The sequence below is a fragment of the Psittacula echo genome (assembly GCF_963264785.1).
Source record: "Psittacula echo genome assembly, chromosome: 13".
Classification (NCBI taxonomy): domain Eukaryota; kingdom Metazoa; phylum Chordata; class Aves; order Psittaciformes; family Psittacidae; genus Psittacula; species Psittacula echo.
Genome location: NC_137749.1, coordinates 1,009,593 through 1,031,612, shown reverse-complemented (window position 1 = coordinate 1,031,612; position 22,020 = coordinate 1,009,593). Strand labels below are relative to the sequence as shown.

General features: G+C 51.3%; 1 protein-coding gene across 1 annotated transcript in view; it reads left to right on the top strand.

Annotated features, from left to right (window-relative positions):
* Positions 1–10,540: 10,540 nt before the first annotated feature.
* GRK3 (G protein-coupled receptor kinase 3) overlaps positions 10,541–22,020 on the top strand; it is a 56,489-nt gene continuing 45,009 nt past the window's right edge. Inside the window, exon 1 of the mRNA XM_080628383.1 lies at positions 10,541–10,665. Coding sequence (XP_080484509.1) covers positions 10,553–10,665 — 113 coding nt within the window. The 5' untranslated portion in view covers positions 10,541–10,552. The remainder of the gene's footprint in view (positions 10,666–22,020) is intronic.

The window sequence follows — 22,020 nt, the reverse complement described above, 5'->3', positions numbered from 1 at the left end:
GAATGGCCACAGGAGCAGCTGGTCCCTCCTGATCCCCAGGCACTGCCTGTGTGGCCATGGCTGCACAGTGGGAGGCTGCAGCCCTTGAGAATTCCCTTCATCTGGGAGCCTGGGATGTGATGCAGCGGCTGTCCTGGGTCTGGAAGGTGCAGTGTGTGAGCAGGATTTGGTCCCTGGGGTGCAGCAGAGAAAGGCTCATGCAGGGGATGCTCATGTGAGCATCCCTGGGGTGCAGCAGCAAGAGGCTCTTCCCCTCAGCTGCATCCCCTGCTCCCAACACTTGGCCTGTGGTAAAGCCCTGCGTGAAGCCTTAGGACAGAAGCAGCAGCGATTTCCAGCCCTGCAAACCCCGCAGACAATAGGGACATTCTTCAGAAACCCATACAAACAACCCAGGGAGGCGCACACTATTTTGGGATGCTCGTATGCTCGGAGGCAAATGTCATCTGTATGTAACATCCATTTCGGGAGCCGAGTAACGAAGTCGTGCATCATAAGGAGGGAACTGCTCTCTTAGCAACCTTCCAGCTGTGACGTCTTCCCTCCGCAGGACGGGATTGCTCCTTCCACAGCCAGGAGATGGAATGCTGCTCACAGCTCCCCTGAGGGGCGTTTGGAACTGAGACGCACCAGGTCCCCCGACAGCGAATCCTTGGTTTGGGCTTGTGGCCTGAGCTACAGCCAGGCAGCATTTGTGCTGTGAGGGGTGCTTGTGTCCTGCCTTACCCCAGCACATCCATGTGCTGCCTTCCTGAGGGCTTCCCATGCTCTTGTAGGGATGGAGAGCAGGGGGGAAGGCACTGGGTGTGCTGAATGCACTGGTTGCTCTGGCTGCGCTGGATGCTGTGGATGCGCTGAGTGCTGTGGGTGCATTGGGTGTTGTGGGTGCTCTGGATGCACGGAGCGCTGTGGATGTGCTGGGTGCTGTGAGCGCACTGGGTGCTATGGACACACTGGGCGCAGGCTGCAGCAGGGCAGCAGCAGGGAGGCAGGGGATGGCTGTATCACATGGTGGGGAGCATCTGCCCTGGCTCGCTCCGAGGTTTCCAGATGATAAGCAATTAAGGGAGAGCGATTTACAGAAGGTTAAGTCCGAAGGCAAAGTCCATTATCTCAGAGATGAGCTCCAAGGGAAGAGGCCGTGTGGAACAGGGAAGTAGGACACTTTAACTGTTAACATCCCTATCAACACCGATCTGGTATTTGAAGGACAGAGGCTGATGCTCCCTGCAAGGATGCTGGCACGAGCACCCCAGTGCCTCTCCCTGCCACAGTAATGGCATCTGGGTACCTGAATTGGCCCTGATTCTCCCCCAGCAGCCTGGCTGCATGAGGAATGTGAGCACACGCGGCTGCAGTGCTTGATTTAAGCTCTCTCTGCACCTGCTGAGTGCAACGTGCCACCACCCTGGAGCTCTCACACAGCAAAGGCACCAGGAAAGGTGTTATTTGCTAGGTTTGTGATCCATGCGCCTACACAACAGCCATAATGAATAGCCTGCATGTTCCTCTGGGTGGTTTAGAGGCATTAGTCCTTCTCTGCCCTACCCAAGCAGAAAGGAGCTCATTGCTTTTAGTGTTTTAATTGAAACAAGTGGCTTTTCTACGTACCATCTGGGTTTGATTTGCTCTTAGTACAGTGCATGGTAATGGCTGTGTCTTTTAAAGGCCAAACTAAATTGCCCTGGTGCAAAGGTGCTTTTCACCAGTGCTGGGGTGAAGCTGAGCTGAAGGTGCTAGATCCATGTGAATGCGTTTCAGCAGAAAGATGTTTTGGAGGTCACTGGCAGGTTATTCACTGCTTTCCTCACATGTGGATCTCTCTTCTCCCAGGCAGGCTGCCTTGGGATGCTGCAGCCATCTGCCTGGATGTGCCCCCAGACCCCATCCACAGGGTCCTGCAGGGATGCAGACCTGTACTCCGGGGCTAGGAGGCCTCCCTGGACCACGTTCCCTCAGCTGTGAAATGAAGATAATTCACTGATGTGCTTGACAAGGGCAATCTCCCCTCACCAAGAGGGGAGATGAATTGTTTGGCATCTGGGGACTGCAGATAGGATGGGTTATGCTCCTGCACATCCTGCTCTGTGGTTATGCACAGCACAGTGGGAGCATGGCTTCGCTCCACTGCGGTCCTGGGCTCCTTTCCCCCATGGACCTTTCCTGTGGTGTTGCTGCTGCCCAGGCAGGCACAGACTCAGGTGGCAGAACAAGGACACAGCCGGTGTTCTGGGAACAACATTGCCACTGGCTCTGGTGGCCTCATGCCTGGCATGCAAAGGGCAACCTGGTGTCCAGCATCCGTGTGAGGGGTGATGACGCAGCCGTAGCTGCTGGCCGGAGGCACCCGCTGCCATACATACCATTGGTGTCTGGATTAAACCTGGTACCTAGAGCCTGAAATCTGCTTAAGGGAAAGCTGACATAATTCTGTGCGGCAAGGATGGGCTGTGGAGCAAGGGCAGATCCCTCCCTGCTCTCCTGCTGGTTAGATGCTGAACCCATGGGCTTTACCCACAGCTGATGCAGCGGGACACCCCCTGCACCATCCTACAGCCAACAGGAGGAATCCTCTTACAGGATGATTCTTGGTGCCTGCAGATGAGCAGCAGACAGCGCTGATGTGCTGCCCACAGCCCTTCCTACAGCAAGGATGTCCCCAGGGATGCAAGACCAGAGCCACATCACACGGTCTTGCTCCCTGCTTGGTCCTTGTCTGGTAGGGATGATTTCCGGAGCATCCCTTTGCCCTGCCACCAGCACCAGTCCCTCAGCATCCCTGTGGTAGCAGTGCTCCCCTTTGCCAGCCCTTCGGCTTGCTGGGGTGCTCCTTCCCCTCGCTCCATGCCAATCCTGGAGAGGTTTAACGCAAAATCAGGCAGTTTGGGGGTAAGGCAGCTCACTTTTCTGCACTGGTGGCTCTCTGGGCACAGGAGCACCACGCAGCTCCTCTGGGATCCGGGTGCTAAGTTCTCAGTGTCATCTCCTACCCAAGTGGAGAAGGCAGTAATTAAAGCTGCTGAGTGCACACTTCTTCCAAAATTACCTCATTTATTCAGAGGCTCAGATGCTGCAGTCTTTCATGGCATCTTGCGAGGCTTGGATCTTGTGGGATGCAAGGCTATTAATAGGAACCAATCTTTCCCCTTCTTCTCTTCCAGGCTAAAGGGAGAAGAACTCAAACAAGGGCCCCTTTGATGTGATAGAAGTACAAATAAACTCCATACCACTTTGTTCCCAAGCTGGCAGCGCATTCCTGCCTTGTCACCCCATGTTTCTGGTGGGGTTTGCCTGCGTGAGGGCTCCATTGGCAGCCCCTGGGGTGCCCTGGAGCAGGGTAGCCGAGGCGGAGGTGCAGCCTGTCACACCGCAGCACTGCCACAGGACATGGAAAGCACCAGGTTGGTTCTGTTTTGCAGAGAGCTGTTTTCTGTCGCTGAAACAGAGATGCAGCCAAGTAGAACAATTCAGAGCACAATGGCTGGCTCAGGCAGAACACTGTGATTTCCCTTCGGCTTTCCCGAGCAGCCTCGCAGGGAGGACTTTTCCCATGTAGGTTTTAAACACAGACGGGGGGAAAGGAGGGCTGGGACACATGCAGGAACCTGGCACAGCTTTCCCTGTGTCTTGCTTCCTTCATCTGCAGCTGATGGAGATGAGCTGCTTTCCGCTCCTCTGTGTGTGGGTGCGATGGCTGGGGCTGAATCAGTGCAATCGCTGCGTGAAATAGTGACCAAGCAGCAGGGACTGGGCTGAGCAGGGCCAAGGCAGGAGCCCCGGGGCTGTGTGTGCCAGGGGGATGCTGAGCCCTGGCTCCACTCTGCCTGCACCAAGCCTGAGCTGTCAGCTGGAGGAAGGGGATATCTACTGCAGCTTCTGGTGTCGGAGCAAGGCAAAGCCTCCCCGTGCTCATCCAGCACAAGGGATTCGCTGGCTCAGGGGTGGCTCGGCCATGGGGAACCATGACTTTGTGTTCTGCCACCCTGCACCTCCCATCTGATGCTGCTGTTGTCTGTGCATCAGGCACCAGGGCCAGCTCGGGGACCACACGTGTGCTATTGGGTCCGGGTGAATGATCAGCCAGGGCAGTAAATGCCAATCTGTGTGCAAATAGACTTTGAGGACTAAAAGCCAGAGAAGAGAAATGACTAGAAAGCATTTCCCACATAACCAGACTCGTTTCCAAGGAGCACATGTGAATGGTTTCCTCGCAGGCTGCCGAGGCTGGCTCAGCACACTGGAGCCCCAGCACCCACCGGCTGCCAACTGCTCCCACCAGAGCACCGGGTGCTTTGGCATCACCCCGGGGTGCTGCTGTGAGCCCCACACCTCCCACTGCCTGCCAGAGCTCCCTCTGACACACTCCTGCATATGCTGATCTATGGTGTCCTCCCGATCCACTCCTACAACGGGCAGCAAAACCACCCGGGAGGCGCGGGAGGGCTTTTATTTCCAGCACTGCATGATTTACCTTCCATGAGATGCAGTGACAGAACCTGATTTAACTTGTGCCATTTCACTATCTGCGCAGTTGTGGGTTTGTTCCTTCCACCCCTCAGAATTTATGGCTAAATTAGTCAATTATTGATTTTTTTTTTTCCCTTTCCCTCTACTAAGTTACATTCAAGCCAGGCTGTGGAATAGCGAATGCTCAATGGTTCCCTCTTGGCATCTGTTTGTCTAATCAGGCTGCACAGGGAAAGTGCTGCTTTAATGCCAGCTGATATTAGCTCTCACTTCTAGTGCTGAAGGGGGACTCTTCTTAGAGCTTTAAGACGTTTGTTGTTACTGTCCTCATTTGGTTTATTTGCCTCAAACTGAAGCAACGTCCTCTGTTGCATTTAAATCAGGGAGTTCTGCAAGATGGGTCAGTTGTGAGCTTGGCAAAGGGAGGCACAGGCAGAGGGGCATGGAGAAGGTCCCTGCGAGCCCAGGGACGGCAAGGACAATGAAGGCTGGAGAATTAAGTGTAAAAGTAAATTGAGGATCTCCTTGTTCCCCTCTTGCCCTGAGAGGTTCCATGCACGGCAGCCTCCCTGGCAGAGCAACACAGGGTGGGTGCTCGTGGCACCAGGTGATGGTGTTTAGGGAGCAGAATAAGGGCTGGCTGTTAGCCTTGCTCCCTGGGTCTGCCTTCCTCCCACAGCAGGGGTTTGGTACCCCCAGTGTTGTGGCTGGGCTGGTTTCAGTGTGGTGATGCAGGGATGGTGATGCTGGTTCTGCAGCCCCAACTCGCCTGGCAGCTGCTCTGCACTGGGGATGCTGCTCCTGCGCATCTTAAACTCGCCCCGTCCAGGTGAGAGGCATGTTTCTTCTTTTAGATGTGCGGATGGTGGGAACAAAAGCTGTTTCCTCACCTTGCTCAGGTTTAGAAACGTTCCTGTGTGCAGCGCACAGAGGTTGGAGCCTGCTCCAGCAGCAGTGTGAGAGCATCGGGCTGCAGTGAGCACACAGCCATGGGAAGGGACCGCTGGCTGTGTGCAGCTGGGAGGCAGAGCCTGCTGGCACGCCTGTTTGCAAGGGAAAGCTTTGGGGTTTTGCCATGCCCGTGGAGCCAGCAGTGGCTGTTCAGGTGCTAGGATTGATTTCATATCCAGTCATTGCAGGTGGCCTTGGATGAGGGTGTCTTTCTGCACACAAATGTTCCTCTCCAGAATGTTAACTCCCCATTTACAGCTCAGTAAAGACATAAATGGTCTTTATTTCCATTTTTCTGAGTAGATCTCAGAATCCTGTCCAACCTGGCCTTGAACACTGCCAGGGATGGGGCAGCCACAGCTTCTCTGGGCACCCTGGGCCAGCGCCTCAGCACCCTCACAGGGAAGAGCTTCTGCCTAAGAGCTCATCTCAGCCTCCCCTCTGGCAGGTTAAAGCCATTTCTCTTGGCCTGTCCCTACAGGCCCTTGTCCCAAGCCCCTCTCCAGGTTTCCTGCAGCCCCTTTAGGCACTGGAGCTGCTCTAAGGTCTCCCCTTCAGGAGCCTTCTCTTCTCCAGGCTGCCCCAGCCCAGCTCTCTCAGCCTGGCTCCAGAGCAGAGCTGCTCCAGCCCTCACAGCATCCCCATGGCCTCCTCTGGACTCACTCGAGCAGCTCCATGTCCTTCTTGTGTTGGGGGTCTGAACACAAATGGGCGTCTCAACCCATAACGTTTGCATTCAAACACTCTGACACTCAGTCAACTTCTGGTTCTAACATAAGCAAACAAGTGAAAAGAAAGAAATGATGTGATGCAATTGCAGAGGGAAGGACTTATACCTCTTATGCCTGTGTTTTCTCATGCAAGACTTGAGACTGTTTTCCCCTGTGCCCCCACTGGATGTTATTATCACCAGTCAAACTGTTCAAGTACAAATGTTTGATGGTGGTAATATTTTTGAGAATTTAATTGCCATTTGTTTCCTAGTTCAAACTCGGCCTCTTCATCATGTGAGCTAGTTACAAACAGGAACACGATGGCAATGAACTACATCGTGTGATTTACCTGCCAGAGGTGGATGAAGTACCTTCACTAAGAGTATTTGTGAGAGAGCTGGAGGGATACCTAGAGATGCAGAAGAGCCTCTGTGTTTCTCCAAGAGGCCAGAGCTGCAGCGCTCGTTCCCCTCCTGAGATTCAGGGTGCCTAATGCATCGGCACTGAGAAGGCAGAGGCTGTCTTCTGTAAAATTGCTCCTTCTGGAATAGTCAGTGAATAAAAGCAGCAGCAGAAATGGCCATTAATTACTCTATTTGTTTTCCATATTGCCTCTCCCTGCTTATTAGCATAGCATGAGATGGGATGGAACTCCAGCTTCAGTGCGGGTGCTGCAGAGGAATGCCTGTGGGCTTGCCCTGGATGTGCCTCCCACCCTGCTCTACACTGGGTTCGGAGAGGGTCCAAAGCCTCCCAGAGCCCAGCAAACCCAACAGGCAGAGGGGATAGAGTGAGGTTGTTTCCTGGGAATGCTGGGCTAAAACCATCCCCGTCCCTGCATGCTGCTGTGCGAGTGTGGGAGCAGTGGCTCTGGTCCCCGCCGTGGGGCAAGATCAGAGGAAGCAGCAGGCTGAGGAGGGCTGACGCTGCCCAGGTTCCATGGGGAATAGTTTGCATTTATGTATCTCTTGCTGTCCTCTGGGCACTTTATCATTGCTTACTACTGAATCCTCAGACAACCTCCTTATGCAGGAGCGGCTGCTCCTGTGCTTTACCTCCAGGTAATCCTGTGCTCCGAGGCAAGAGCAGCTCAGCAGAGGCAGCGCAGGGAAGGGATTTCTGCCCTCTCCCTTTCAGCCGAGCGTGGTCAGACCCCAGGTAATGCTGCCAGAAGAAGAGGAAGGAGCAAACACAACCTCTCTGCATGGCTGTTACACAAACAAGCCACGGAGAGTCAGATCCCATCGCGATCCGTCACTGATAAATGTATTATCCCTATCAGCACTGTTGAGGAGGCACAAGGAATGCAGTGGGATTCTGGCTGCTGGCTTGTTCTCTCCGTAGACAGCAGTATCCAATGGAGGGAACTGAGCTAAGCACTGCTTAATGCTCTTAAACTTAAGCTATGTGTATTTCTGGTAATAGATCAGAAATACTTAAAAAATAGCATTTAATAATCTTCTCCAGAGAACAAATACTCATAGGTATATCATCAGTGTTAGCCACGCACAGAGGCGGAGCTCTGACCTTGTTTGCAGGTCTGCCTCCATCCTCTTGTGCCCCCTTGCACCATTATCTTGCTGGGATGGTGTTGGAATAGGGCACACTGATAAATCTGCTTCAGACGCGTTACTCTCTGTAGTATCATCTGTCATCCTGCGAAGCAGAGCAGTGCAAAATTAAACATTTAAATCTCATACAGATGGTAGGAGAAACTAGCTCCTCGGAAGGAAGGAATGCCAGAGGGGAGGCAAGGTTTCTTGGCTCTGCAAACCCGGCGCTCAACCCAGACAGGCCTCCAGACACGCTTGAATTGATTGAACAGGATCAATCAGCATGCACAGAAATGTCAGGAGGTATTTAAATGCATTCACAGTGTGCAGGAGTATCGTGTTCTGCGCTCTGCTAACCCTGGCATCGATGGAAACGGGGTTCCCTTCACCCTGTGGAACACTCACCGTGCGCTGGTTATAAACACACAAACACCACACACAAACACTGAAACCACCACAAACCAGCGCACACACAAAGGCAAACCGCACATACAGAGCAAACGCTAAGCCTGGGATACGAACAGTGCCAAGAAAAGCTGCCGACTTGCACTGGAGGAATCAGACTTCCCTGTGTCAGATGCCTGCGTTACCTGTTCTGCTCTCTTCAGGATGAGGAAAACAATGAGGGTTGCTTCCACTCCGTAATTAGAAGAAGCCCATGCAAGTGACCTTTACAACCTCTGAGTATAGAACTGCAAGATGTGTGAGTTTTCATACTGCTGGAGCCAACAGACACCAACCCCTTGGTGTGACACAGCCCCGTGACTGGTGACAGTGACACCTTTCCTTATAACCCACCCCTGGTTTCGTTGTAGGTGGCGCTGCCACGATGCTTCGCACTGACGGAAACCCCAAAGCAGAAAGAAGAGACCAAGTTTCTTAATTAGGTTTCTGTACTGGCCATTACAAACACGACTTCCTAAAATTGTCACCATGAACACCTTTGGAGGGTCCATTACAATAATACCCAGATGATAATGCAGACATGTCAGGGAATAAAAAGGACAGCATTTGGAATCTGATAAGGCATTTCTGTGGCTGTTATTGCTATCACCAACATCACTGCAAAGTCATTTAAATGTTTTAGACCACAAAAGGCCCTCCTTGGAGGTGGCACAGGTGGACAGTGATGGGTTTGTGTTTGCTGCATCGGGATGATGGTGTTTAGCAATGCTACCATCAGTGCTACTGCTGCTTCTGTGCATTCCCAGCTCAGGAAATGAAAACCGGTTCTCTCCACGGCAGCAGGGACAGGCCAAGGGGAATGGCTTTAACCTGCCCGAGGGGAGACTGAGATGAGCTCTTAGGCAGAAGCTCTTCCTGTGAGGGTGCTGAGGCGCTGGCACAGGGTGCCCAGAGAAGCTGTGGCTGCCCCATCCCTGGCAGTGTTCAAGGCCAGGTTGGACACAGGGGCTTGGAGCAAGCTGCTCCAGTGGAAGGGGTCCCTGCCCGTGGCAGGGGTTGGAGCTGGATGGGCTTTAAGGTCCCTTCCAACCCAAACCAGCCTGGGATTCTGTGATTCCATGATTTTATAACTCTGAGATGATTCCAGAGGAGGTGCAAAGGAACCTCCCTGGCAGAGGAGAGACCTTCTCCACGGGATCTGCTCCAGTGGGAAGCACTGGTTTAAATTCACGTTTCCCACAATGAGCAGGTTCTCAGACGGCTCCTCATGAGCGGCTCGGTGAAGCCCTCCCGGCTGTGTGCTCTACCTTGCTTTAATCAGATCATTAACTTTCATAAAGCTGTAGGAAGGAGGAGTGGCGGCACTTCAAAAGAGCTCAAAACAAGAGGAGTTTCAAACTTCAGACTTGTCATTGACTTAGCCTTTCATTGAGCCAATTATTCATGACATATTTGACGAAATCCAGAGCAGAAAGCAGCTGAAATCTGCATATCTGCTTGGCTGCAGCAGAGCTACTACTACAGCTCCAACCAGGACCGCGAGCGCGGGGCTCTGCTGGGTGCGGGAGCGCCCACAGCGCTTCAGTGAGCAGCAGCGGGGTTCCACACAGGTGCATTTGTTCACATCCCACTTTTCTTACACACACCATGTTTCAATGAGCTCTCAGGACATCCGCCTCAAGGCAACGTGCCCGACGGGTGCTGAGGGTGCTGGCACCCCATGGTGGGCCATGTCCATGGGGCCACGTTCAGCTCTTGCTCTCCCCTCGCTGCCAGGGGGCTGAGCCATGGGGATCCCGCCGGGTACCCACACCCCGGTAAGCAAACAACGGGGATCCTGCGGTTACCCCCGGTTCCCTGAGCTCCCCGGGGCAGGGGCTCTGGCTCCATGTCCGCACCGGGACGCGATCCCCCCCCCCCCGCCCCAATCCCACCCCGGCTCCGGCCCCGCCGCCGAATCCAGGTCCGGATTTTCGCAGCCGCCGCCGCCGCCGGGCAGCCCCTGCGGCCGCGCCGCCCGCCCATGGCCGCCGAGCGCCGCGGGCGCACCCGGAGCTGCCCGCCCGGCGCCGCGGGGGCCGCGTAGGCTGCGAGCCGGGGGGGGGCGCCGCGCCGGGCGGCCCTGCCGCCGCCATGGGCCCGGCGAGGGCGGGCGAGCACTGAGGGGCCGCTGCGGCGCGGCGGGGGCGGTGCGCGGCCCGGGGGGGGTTTCCCGCCCGCCCGCCCCGGCGGCCGCGGGCTGAGGGCGCGCAGGGCCGGCGGCGAGCCCCGGGCGCGGAGGGCGGGGAGGCGGCCGCTGCCCCCCCCCGCCCCGCTCACACGCGCACACGCGCAGCCGGGAGGCGCTCGGCGGCACCGGCGGAGGGGGAGCGGGAGCCGCCGCCTCCCGCCGCCAACCCCCTGCCTCGGGGGCGGCTGCCCCGGCGGAGCCTCCATCTGCAGCCCGGCGGCGGGAGCGGGAACATGGCGGACCTGGAGGCGGTGCTGGCCGATGTCAGCTACCTGATGGCGATGGAGAAGAGCAAGAGCACCCCGGCGGCCAGGGCCAGCAAGAAGATCACCCTGCCCGAGCCCAGGTACGGCCCGCCCCGGCCCGCGGGGCCCCGGCCCGGTGGCCTCCCCTCCGCGCCGCTGAACATAACGGTCTGGCGGCCTCGGGCGGCCCGAGCGGGGAGCGGGGCCGGTGGGTGCGAGGGCTTGGAGCAACTTGTGGGACGCCTGCGGGCAGGTGGAGGTGCGGAGAACGCGGCTTCTCCGGGGGAAAACGACCACCCCGCGACCGGGCGTTTGTTCGAGCCTAAACTTGATGCTTCATTGAGCGGGTGAGAGCAGCAGCGGTGAGCTCCATAGGATGGTAAACCCGAGCGGAGTCACGCTCGCTGTTGTGCTCCGCAGAGCTGTTTTCAAGGTGGTTTGACCACAGAGCAGGGAGATGCGGGGCCAGACTCGGCGGGAGGCTTTTCCCTTCGCAGGCAGCGCTCGGAGCAGAACTGGTGTGTGCTCAGCCATGAACCGGGGCACGGCTCGGGCTCACGGCCGGCTCCATCACTGTGGGTCCTGCCGGGCAGGGGTGGTTTGCTTGGGGCCTGGAGCAACCTGCTTTAGTGGAAGGGGTTGGAGCTGGAGGAGCTTTAAGGTCCCTTCAACCCAAATCAGGCTGGGATTCTGTGAGAAGCATCTTTTTTGCTGAACGACAGCCCTTGGTTATGCACGGGTTATAAAATCACCTGAGCATCGCTTAGTTATTTACTGCTGAAATGAAAAGTAAGCTTTCACGGCTCTCTGTGTGCGTATATATATATATGTATATATACGTGTATGTGCAAAATGATGTTTTAGCAGGCAAGCTACAGATTGCAGCAGAAAAAACCAACCCCCCCAATGCGCTGCAAAGCGTGTAGGCAGTTTGCATGGCTGCTGGTGGCCTAGCCCAGCTCTGCCGCGAGCGGGGGCTCACTGAAGCCCTCTCGCACTTGGTCACTTGTTTTTCTGCCTTTATGCTTGGATTTCAGGCAGTGTGGAAGGTGAGGGGCACGGGGGTGCTCGGCCTGTGTTAACCCCCCTTACAAGGGTGTGAAACCTCAGGCAGAGGGGTTTGGCAGTGGGTTTTAGGGTCCAGCTGAGGATGGATTGGGGAGCAGATGAAGGTGCCTGGTTTTCTCCTGATGTGTGGAGATGCTCATGAAAATAATGCCCATAACGTTTAGCCTGCTGTTAGCCTGAGGTGCTGTGTGTTTACTGGAGTGCTGGTAGCTTCACATTCCTCAGTGCTGCTGTCCTCGGTGGCAGGGATGTGCAGTGGGGTTCTGCCTTTGCAGCAGGGACGGGACCCCTCTGAGGAGGTAGAAGGTGGGATGTGGAAGGGTGCAGAGGAGGAAGGGTCCTTCCAGCACCCACATGAACAAACAGCAGCACTGTTGGAGCTTGTGGGGAGGCTCAGAAGCTGCTGCTGGTACCGATATCCCATTGCCCAGAGTGCAGAGCAAGCCTCGTAGCCCAGCACAGGCCTGGCGCACCCGCGGCACCGTGCGCTCCTCCTCCAGGACCCGCGTTTGGCCGATGTTTGGTCGTTGCCCTGAGATGGTTCAGCCGCGTTCGGGAAGCGGCTGCCCGGTGCAAGAGGAAGTTTGGTGGAGTAGGAGGAGAGGTGAAGGGTGAGGTGGGTGCAACGCCTCGCTCCCGGGGCTGCGTGTGGAAGAACCTGTTTGCAGCTTACATGCGATATTAAAGGAAAAGGATTGTTTGCCATCCCCCCCGGACCGTCGTGCTCTGCACAAGGCGAGGAGCCTTCAGCAAGGGATTGGTTTGTGAGCGGTGCCAGGGTGCTGTGGGACGGACAGGACAGCTCAGGAAATGAATGAGAGGAAGCGTGGACATAAATGGGAGCAGACTTACCTAAGCCTGGGACCGCAAACGGCTCTTAGGTTGCTTGAAATGACTGAACTTCTCAGCTTCTAACTGAAACCAGGGATTTCCTCATGCAGTAGGAAATTGTGACCGTTATTCGGGTGTCAGATGTCTTCCTGCTGGCTTCTGGTCGGGACGTTTTTTTGGTCCCTCTCATTAAAACAGACACAGTGTGTTGGCTATACTTAAATATTCTGTATCGCTGGCAAAGTGATTCATTTAAAATTACATAAATCGGCTGGTTAATGCAGGTTGATATAGTAACAGTAAAAAAATACAGCACACAACGTCCTCCCTTATACGAGTTTGAAATCAAACAACATTTCCAAATATACATTTTCATTTTGGGGTGTGAGAGCAGCTCCGCAGAGGAGCTCAAGCACTGGCTTGTAACGCTGCGAGCAGCATCCTGGCGTTCGGCTCCTGGCTGCCAGCGGGACAGATAGCAGGAAGGTCACTGGAATATCACATCCACGCCTGACAGTCCGCGGCTCTGCCTTATTGCAGCAGGAATGTGTTCCCTGCCGGTTTATCTCCAGCGGGCAACCACTGCCCAGGCACGGCATCCTGTGTGCTGACGTTACCTCCTGGGGATGTATCACAAAGGTTTTCCCCCCTGTGCTGCTTTGTCTCTTTGCTGGAGCCTGGCACACCTGTAGGCACCGTTTTATATCGCTGAGATAAGAGCAAATGAAGTAAATGAGTTTACTGTAATGCAAATTTGAGGGGGCTTCCTGTTTACAAGGAAATAGCTGTAGTGCAGCAGAATGAATTCCAAGGCCGCAGGCCAAGGCTTAGCAGCAAATAAACTATGAGGGTGAAGAGTTTATTGGCCGTGGGGCTGATTAGTGCTGAGTTTACATGGAGTATCCTCAGACTGTTTCTGTACCGAACATGTTAAATATCACAGTTTGGGAAGAAGAAGGCCAGCGAGCACTGATGAGACAAGAAGTGCCCAAGGAAGAGGCTGAGGGTGTTTTTGTTGTCTTAAAGCACCAAAACAAAACGACCCTTTTTCCATCCTCTGTCATCTGCTTTTCCTTCCCTTCTTGCGTTTCCTTTCGTTCCAAAGGGCCTTGCCAAGGCCTGGGAAAGCTGCGGTATCCTTGAGTTCTACGTTGTTCCTTGGGAGCTGCTTTGTGGGTGGATTCGCATGGGTGGACAGAAGGGTGTCAAAGGCAGAATGTCCTGCACAGATAGGACTGAAACGGAAAAGCAGATGTGTTGAAACATGAGCAAATCTGAAACCTTGATCATTTTCTGCACAATTAATGTCCAGTATTTTTAGCTTGGGGGGAAGGAGTAAATTCACTGCCTTCCAGTTTTTAGGCTATTCAGCAGAGTTCTGAAGGTCTTCACTTTTCCATGTAAATTTTAGATTTCCCTTATTTTGATCAAAGGGAGTGGAAGAACACTACAGAACAGCTCCTTTTATTTGCTAGCAGCTTCCTCTGTTCTGAGTAAAGGATTTTCATTATGTGAAATAGAGAAAAATGGTCCAAGAAATCCAGTAACTGGAATCAAAGAGGGTGCGGGGCTTGCAGTGGGTTCCATCCAGCTCTGCTGTCCTCCTGTATGCTTCTGAATCGTGCCCCTTGGGGAAAAAGGAGCATGTTGCTGTCGTTTCTGTAAAAGCCATGCTTTTAACATGTTTTTCCTCAGGTATCATCCATCCTCGCTTTACCTTTAGAGTTGAAGTGAGGCACTGGTACCCCGCTGCTTCTTCCTGAGGCAGGTTAGTCTGGGATGTGCTCTTTGCTTTCCTACCTGGTACTCAAAGCAACTCGTGTAAAACCAGTTGAGGTTCACTGAATGCATGGAGGTTGCTTTTTCTTTCCCAGTTCTATCCTGAGCTATTTGTGCTTTGCTTTCTTCATGTCACAGTGCTGAAAACCCAAGCACATCTCTAGCTGGGAGTTAAGCATCTCTATCCTCGATCCTTCTGGTTTTCAGTTTTGTTCTCTTGGCATTGCTGTACACTTTCTCTGAATTTCAGTTGTTTCTTCATGTTCCCTCCAGCGTTTTCTTGTACCTCTTGAAACCTCTGTAGCATCTCTAAGTTACAGGCTAAACCTCTGTCTCTGTCAGTCTCGGTTACTTTGATGGTGTTTTCTCTGGCTTTCTTTAACATTTTCTTGTGGTGCTTATTCATGTAGAGTGCTGTCTCTACCCAAATCTTCCTGGCAATTGTTTGTGTAATTTTCATCCTTGTTGCTATTACACTCGCGTCATCCCTTTCCATCTTTCTCTAGGTGCTTCTCTGTTGCTCCAAGCGTACCCCTGGGTTTGAGCTTCTGCTTTGGCACTTCACTCGCTGAGCATCTCTTGCTTAGTGTCACGGTACCGGGAACTGCTGCAGCTTCTGTTGCCCGATGCGAGGTGAGGGGCACAGGCTTTGGTCCCTGCTGATCCTTGCCTTCAGGTCTACAGAGCTCCTTCCTGAATCCCTCATTGAAACACCCTGTTTGTTATGAGGCTCTGAGGTTTATTGTGTTTAATCTCCCGGTGCTTGCAGTGCTGAGGCAGTGGTTGCTCTGTTTACCTGTGGTGTTTCCCTGTCGGCTTCTCTCTACACATTTGCATTTGCTTCCCTCCGATGGCACGTGTGGGACCTGGAACACCTTTTGTGTTGCTGGGCCGTGGCATGGCAGGGTCTCACCAGTGACATTAACACCAAACCCCTACTTTTTACACAGGTTGTTTAGAGAATGTGGCAGCTCCAGGAAGTCTTGTGCTGTATCACGCTTCTTCCCCACTGTCTGAATGCAAATGGTAGAAATCTTCAAAGTGCTGTTTTCCTGTTTGCAGAAGAGCACAGGCCCAGATTCTGCAAAGGCTTATGCATTTCCGGGGCTTTGCACAGAAACGTGCCAATGAATGCAGAATCAAACAGGAGATGCTATGGAGGATTAAGGATCTCATGCTTAATTCGGGTGAATTTAGCTCTGTAAGTTGATGGTGCTTCACTGGAGCATGTTCCATCTGCTTGTGCCAATAATGACTGTAAATTATTTGAATAGAATTTCTTAAGCTTGGCTGTGTAAAACTGCAAAACAGTTGAGGGTTTTGTTTGACATTTACAGGTTTTTAGTTAAGTGTTTCTTGGTATTTTTATGCCATTTCCAGGACTTACTAAATATTGAATTGAAAAATCTGAAGTGAGAAATTAAAACCAGCATGCAGGACCCTCAAACTGTTCAGTATGGTTCCATCGACACACAGTTGGTGAAATACAGAAGGAAAAAGGATTCTGAATGAAATGGGTTTAGGCACTCATTTATTGTCCTGCAGCTCTACTGCATCTCCTTGTTTGAGGTGAACATTTAAGTGAAGAATACAGGAGGCAAAGCTTGGTGAGAGCTGGGGATGGCTGAATGTGTGGTGAACACAAGGCAAGGATTCCAGCAAGTGCTGTAGGTGACCCTGGAGTAGGTGTGTGTTGGAGACAAGCAGTAGGGACTTTCCACGGCCAGAGTGTTGCTGTTAAATGGAGCTTCTCAGAGTTCACTGGGCACTGTCGTGAAACAGGTAGTAAACTACTCGTGTGGATGCATTATTCCATGCTACTGTACTTCTGCAATGCAGCTGACATTTCTGAGACGGTGTCTTCTCATTTCAGTGAGACAGCAGAGCATCTGCCCAGTTTTCAAGTGCTAAAAATACCCATGAGGGTGTATTTTTACATATTTGAGACACTCCAGCATGCCTTTTGTCCCCTGCCTCAAGCAATAATGCTGTTGGATGCCTGGGAAGCAGCGTGAGCTCTGCACTGGCCCATCCTGCTTGTCTTAGGCTATTTTTTATTTCCTTATTTAATGTAGTAAATTACTATTGACAAGTACGGTCAAGAAGGCAGTTGTTCATTTAGTTTAGTGCAATTCAAAGCGAGGTGTGTGTTTCAAAGGTTAGTCTTCCTGTTCAGCAGTGATGAAGTGTGTAGACCGAAGCTTCCATCTTACCTCGCTTGGCTGAAAAGGGATGCTTGAATATTCACATGGTAACTGGTTGAGGAGGGGTTAAAACATGTTTTTTTTCTGAGCTAGCATTACAAGAAGGACTGAACAGTTGTGGTTTTGTTGTGGAAGAGCTCAGCCCTGTGCGGGGTGAGGACAGATGACAGTAGTTAGATTTTCTTTAGTGCTTCAGCCTCCTAAGTGCTGTCAGTAGAAGTGTGTGGTTGGGAAGGTAGTAAAAAGATGGGTTTCTCAAAATAGTTTCGTATACATACGGGAGGCTTGGGGCTGCTGACAACGTGTGCTTGCTTTTTGTCTCAGCTTTGTGCTGCAGGACCGGCTTAGGGAAAACACAGGCTTTCAGGATGGATGTGGACTGTCAGTGCTGGAGCCTGTGGAGCAGGGCTGTGGATGCTGCTCCCAGCACCAGTTGGGTGTTCTCTGACTTGGGAATTCGGGCTATAATTTGTTTATCTGTTTATCTGCAGTGACACATTAATAAAAGACAGGCCTATGTGGAAGAGCATGGGAGGACGAAGGTCCTGTGGCAAGGCTTTAATAGATGAGAAGTGAGAGTCTGAAGGAAGGGCCCTGGTGCTACCTGTGCTCTACAGATCAGAAACTGAGCCTGACAGAAAGTAAACGTGTACCTTTGGTCACTTGTAGGACCTTTGGCAGATGCAGGGATTGCAGTTTGATTTTCCAAGCTTTGGATAAGCAGTGAGGCCCTGGACTGTCTCGGCTCCTGAGCACACTGTGCTCGGCGCATCTCTGTGTGCAGGCAAGAGAGCTCTGGCCTCGAGAGAGATGCTCCAATTAGCTCTCCTGTGGGGATGCTGTGAGACTGAAGCTTATGTTTTGAAACATAGACCTTCCCTCGGGTGTCATTACTTTAATTAAGAAAGAAGGTAAATGAGGTTGATCTGGGAAGGGATCAGTGTGCAATCTGCTGATGCTGTGCTGAAAAGAGGGGTGTTTCCGGGAGCGTTTTGAGAGGAAGCTCCTATGGTGTGATGTTGCATTGTAGCTGTGGTGCGTCTGACCAGCTGCAGCACACAGAGCGCACATGGTGTTCCTGGTGGGAGATGTGGACAGGCAGATTTGCCTCTCCAGTGAAATTAATAGCCCCTGCTCCTTGCACAGGTAGGACAGCTTTACAGGGCCCGGGCCTTCCCATGTGAAATGCTTGGCAAAGCTCTGGAACTATAACATCAGGACATGGATGTATGCAGCTCTCAGTTTCTTTTCAGGTGAAATCCTGTGGAATGGCCTGGTTTAATCTTCTTATCAATAACAATGTTATTATTTCTTTTTTTGTAATTAGTAGAATTAGAAAAAAGCCAATCAGGAGCCGTCAGGTCCAGGTGCGTAAACTGAATAACACAATTTAATTGAACTAAATTGAGATAAAAGCAGCAGTTCCTAGCTTTAGAAAATACAGCTGCTCCCCACAGCAAGAGCTTCACCCCATGCTTGTTAGTTTCTGCAAGAAAATAATCCCAGTACTGAGTAAACACCTATATAAATATGCCTTTCATAAATAATAATGTCTGAGAGGTTGGGATACATGTAGACACCCCCCCGGTTCATGCAGAACCCCCCCAGTCCCCTTGCAGTGTGCCAGGAATTCATCCTGTCAGCGTGTGTCATGTCCTGTGGAGAAGGGAACTGGGGAAAGGGCAGGTTTCTCAGGTAGAGCTCTGCAAATCAAAGCCTTTATTAGAGGCAAACAGCAACGCAGCCCGGCCGATGCCGTGTGTTGGTGATGCACAAGCAAGCACCAGCTCCTGTAGTTTGAACTTGTTTAAAAGACTTCTGGGAAGAGGTGATTCTTAGGCCACATATTATGTGAAAGGTTTCACTTTTGATCCGTTTTGCATTACTAAACCTTTTAAAGGCACTTCTCTAAAGAAGGAAGGGTTGGCTGCGCTGGCGGTGTGCCAGTCTGTCCTTGCTTTGAGTTGGGCTTGTTGACCCTGTCATGCTGGCAGTTCAGAGGCCTTTGGGGCAGGATCTGTGGTCCAGTTTTAGCAAGTTTCTGATGGGTTTGGATAGTGCAAATAAACACTGATGTCTCTGTACAATTGCATCCGGAGACTATAAATGAATAAATAAATCACAGGCGAAAGAAAACGTTGGCCGTAGTTTGTGGTAGCTCACTTAATGTTTATGGTTGCACACTGCATTTAAAGAAAGATCTAAACATTTTATAGATATGGGAAGATAAGATTAAAAAAAGATTGGCACGTCTTCAGTGTTTTGTATTTGTTTAAGAGCAAGAATGATGAGTGACAAATTACTTAATTGCAGGAGCGAGGAGATGCAGTTTTGCTCCAATTTCTCCTCCTTGTACTCTCTCAGTCGCAGCGTTCTGGTGGAAGGGCAAGTCGTTGACATTACCAGGCAGTGTAATTATTCCTGAAAAATTCATGTACTTAGAGGCTTTTATGTTAGTCTCAGATTCCAGCAATGATAATGCAGCCGATCCTCAAGGAACACGAGGATAGTGCATATTTTGACATCATCACTATGCAGCTCTTGCTTTTGGCTCTCTACTTGTGAACTTGCTCCATTACTACAATTTGCATAAGTGAAGCTGCTTCATCTCCTGGATGAGATGCATGCACTGGAGGGGGGGAGGTGGGAATGTGTGGCTGAGCTTCATTCCCTTCCATCATCAACAGGGTGGAATACGCTGTTAATTGTCCTTGACAGGTACAAGAGCATTAGTTGGCTGCAGTGAGTGACTTGGCAGTGGGCTTGGCATCAGCTTCAGAGGGTGCGGAAGGGCAGAAAATTGGGTGGAAGTAGGTGCCAGTTTCCTTCCCTTTCTGTTTTCTATCCCAGTTCTTGTCCTTTGTGACATCCATGCAGGAATGACCAGGACCCATGCTGCAGGTGCCTGTGCTGCTGCGTTGGTGGAGGGAGATGAAGTTTGGTTTCCTTCACGTTATCTGTCAGCTGATGAGACTAAGATTAGGATGAGTGTGTGCTCTAATTAATGTAGCACCAACCATCGCTTTTATTTCTCTATTAAATAATGAAGTCAACTGGATGTTGCATTGCCATCAAGGGTATTGCAGTAATAGGCTAGGATAGTATAGGATGCTCAGAAGCAAAAGAATAGAAGGAACATATATTTCCCATGTTATTTCATTGTTGTCCAAAAATGTTTGGATTTTGTTTTTTTTTCTACAGTCTTCTCATGATTTCTTTTCTCTCCGCATATGGAATTTTACAAGTAAGGAATACGTAGTTGGTCTCATGGTCCCTTCTAGCTTTACATGCTGGGACTTTGCCCCATTAACCGCTCGAACAAGTGTTGCGATGTGTAAAATACATTTTACAGGATCTGAGAACAAAATAATTTGGAGAAGTATTAACTTCTGCTGAACTTTGAGCTGGGTGCAAGGCTGAGAGGAAGCAAAATGAAATGGCTTGAGTGGTTTGTGATGTGTTCACCATCTCTTTTACCTCTTACACAGGAGGGAAGCTGATTCTTTTTTACTGGTTGCATCGAGTGTCTGCCCTTTGCCTTCACCCCTGAAGTGGAGCATGAAGCTGAGCTGGGGGCTGTGATCCAGCGATTGTTGCCGTTTAGTCTCGTTCACGGGGAATTTTCTGTTCAGTTGGAGCGATTCTTCATGCCAGTGATGAATATACTACAAGAAAATAACAGCACCCTTAGTAATCAGTCGCACAGATTTACTCATTATGTTGAGATGTTTCCTTTCTTCTCCCTGTCGCCTTCTGTTATGTGACTTGTTTTCTTTCCTTCTCCACAAAACCTCAGTAAAAATACTTGTGAGGAGAAGCTGTATTACTGATGATGCATTGGTAGGATTATACTTCAGGCTTCCAGATTTTCTCCTCATTTGAAATTGAGTCTTAAGTGAGCTCAGTTATTTTCTGACTGCAGCAAGCTCAGGTCTTTGGGAAACTTTACCTGCGGGCGCGGGCTGGAGTATTTGTGCAGAAAGAGAAGGCAAAGAGGAAAGCAGAGATGGAGGGATGGGATGAGGGGATGTGATGAACACAGTGAGCAAGGTGAGAGCAGGATGAGAGAGAGGTTGGGAAAAAGGAAATAGGGGGTAAGAACAAGAAGGGAGAGGAGAAGGCAGATGAGAATAAATGGAAGGTGACTGTCCAGCGTGGAAACGGGATGCTGGAATGGGGAGAGTGGGAAGGTGGTGCCTAAGGTCGGCAGCCAGAGGCAGTGGTGGTTTAGCTGCTGAATATCTTACATTCTCTTGAAATAATTATTAGCATCTAAGCAGTTCTTGAATGTGCCAGGAGCCATCAGGAACTTGTGCTGGGTACAGGATACGCACATGCAGAAGGATGCTACTGCCCTGACAACAAAGAGGAGGACGAAAAGAAACCCAGCTTAATTTACAGACTGGAGAGCTGAGGCAGAGAATGTTCAGGGCTTGCCCAGGATGGTACAGGAAATGATGGCAGAGTCGTATACTGCACTCTGCTCTCAGGCCAGCCTCCCTAAAGCTGCCATTTCATTCTTGGTTTGGTTTTCTGTTCCCCTTTTTCTGATTCAGCCTATAGGTGAATGTAGTAGTGAGTGTAACTGTGGATTCCTAACGTGGGTACGATTCTTTAATGCTTGCAATAAAGCCATTTTTCTCCTCGAGCTGTTGGGTGCATCTCTGCAATATATAATAGCCCACAAACCTGAACTGTTAGTGATTTATAAGAAAAAACAATGGCCTTTTATGATAAATAATTAAAAGCTCCTTTAAGATATAGTAAGGCCAATAGCAAATAGCTTCTTGATCGAGTTCCAGTAGTATGTATTCACACACGTACCATCACATTTTTCTTTACCCTTTTCATTTCCTAGGTGCAAGATTCTTTCAGAAGAACTCCTGCACAATGCAGTGTATCAGACCTGCAGGGAGAGAATCCATGCAGCTTTGAAATTAAGAGCACAACTTCTAGGAAATGCTAAAATGAATGCTGTTCATTTTGCCCTCCTCCCTAACTTCTGTTTCTGCTTATGCCCTCATCCTCACCCTGCTCTTCAAGGGACCTCCTGGTTTGCTACTGCTGGTGTAGCTCACCAGGGAGGGGGAGGGCTGTGGGTGAATGATGCCTGTTCCATACACATCCTTTTCTGTCTTAAATAGAACATAATGTTTTCTTCCTGGTTTTCAGATGCTGTGATTTGAAGTAGACAAGTTCCGCCTGTACCGACCTTGGCCCCGCGGCAGTCGGCTATGTCCTGTCAGACCATGTGCCACCACACATGCTGGTAGACAGCGAGAGCTTTTGAATTGCCAAATGTGTTTTAACCTGAAGGTTGCTTTTCAGTGTGTTTCTTTGATCAAGTCTGGAAGACAGAGATGCTGGCTGTAGTAACTACAGCTTCAAGATGTAGCTAAAAGCTCCTTTGAACAGATTCTTCAGCTCATGCTTGTAACAAACCCCTCTCCTGGGGCAGTGGAGGAGCTGACCAGGTTAGAGTGACCTGTGCTGCTCACAGAGTTATAGTTAGATATCACTGTCATCCACCTGCCTGCTCCTGGGCAGGCAGTACACTCAGAGCTGCTGGGTTGT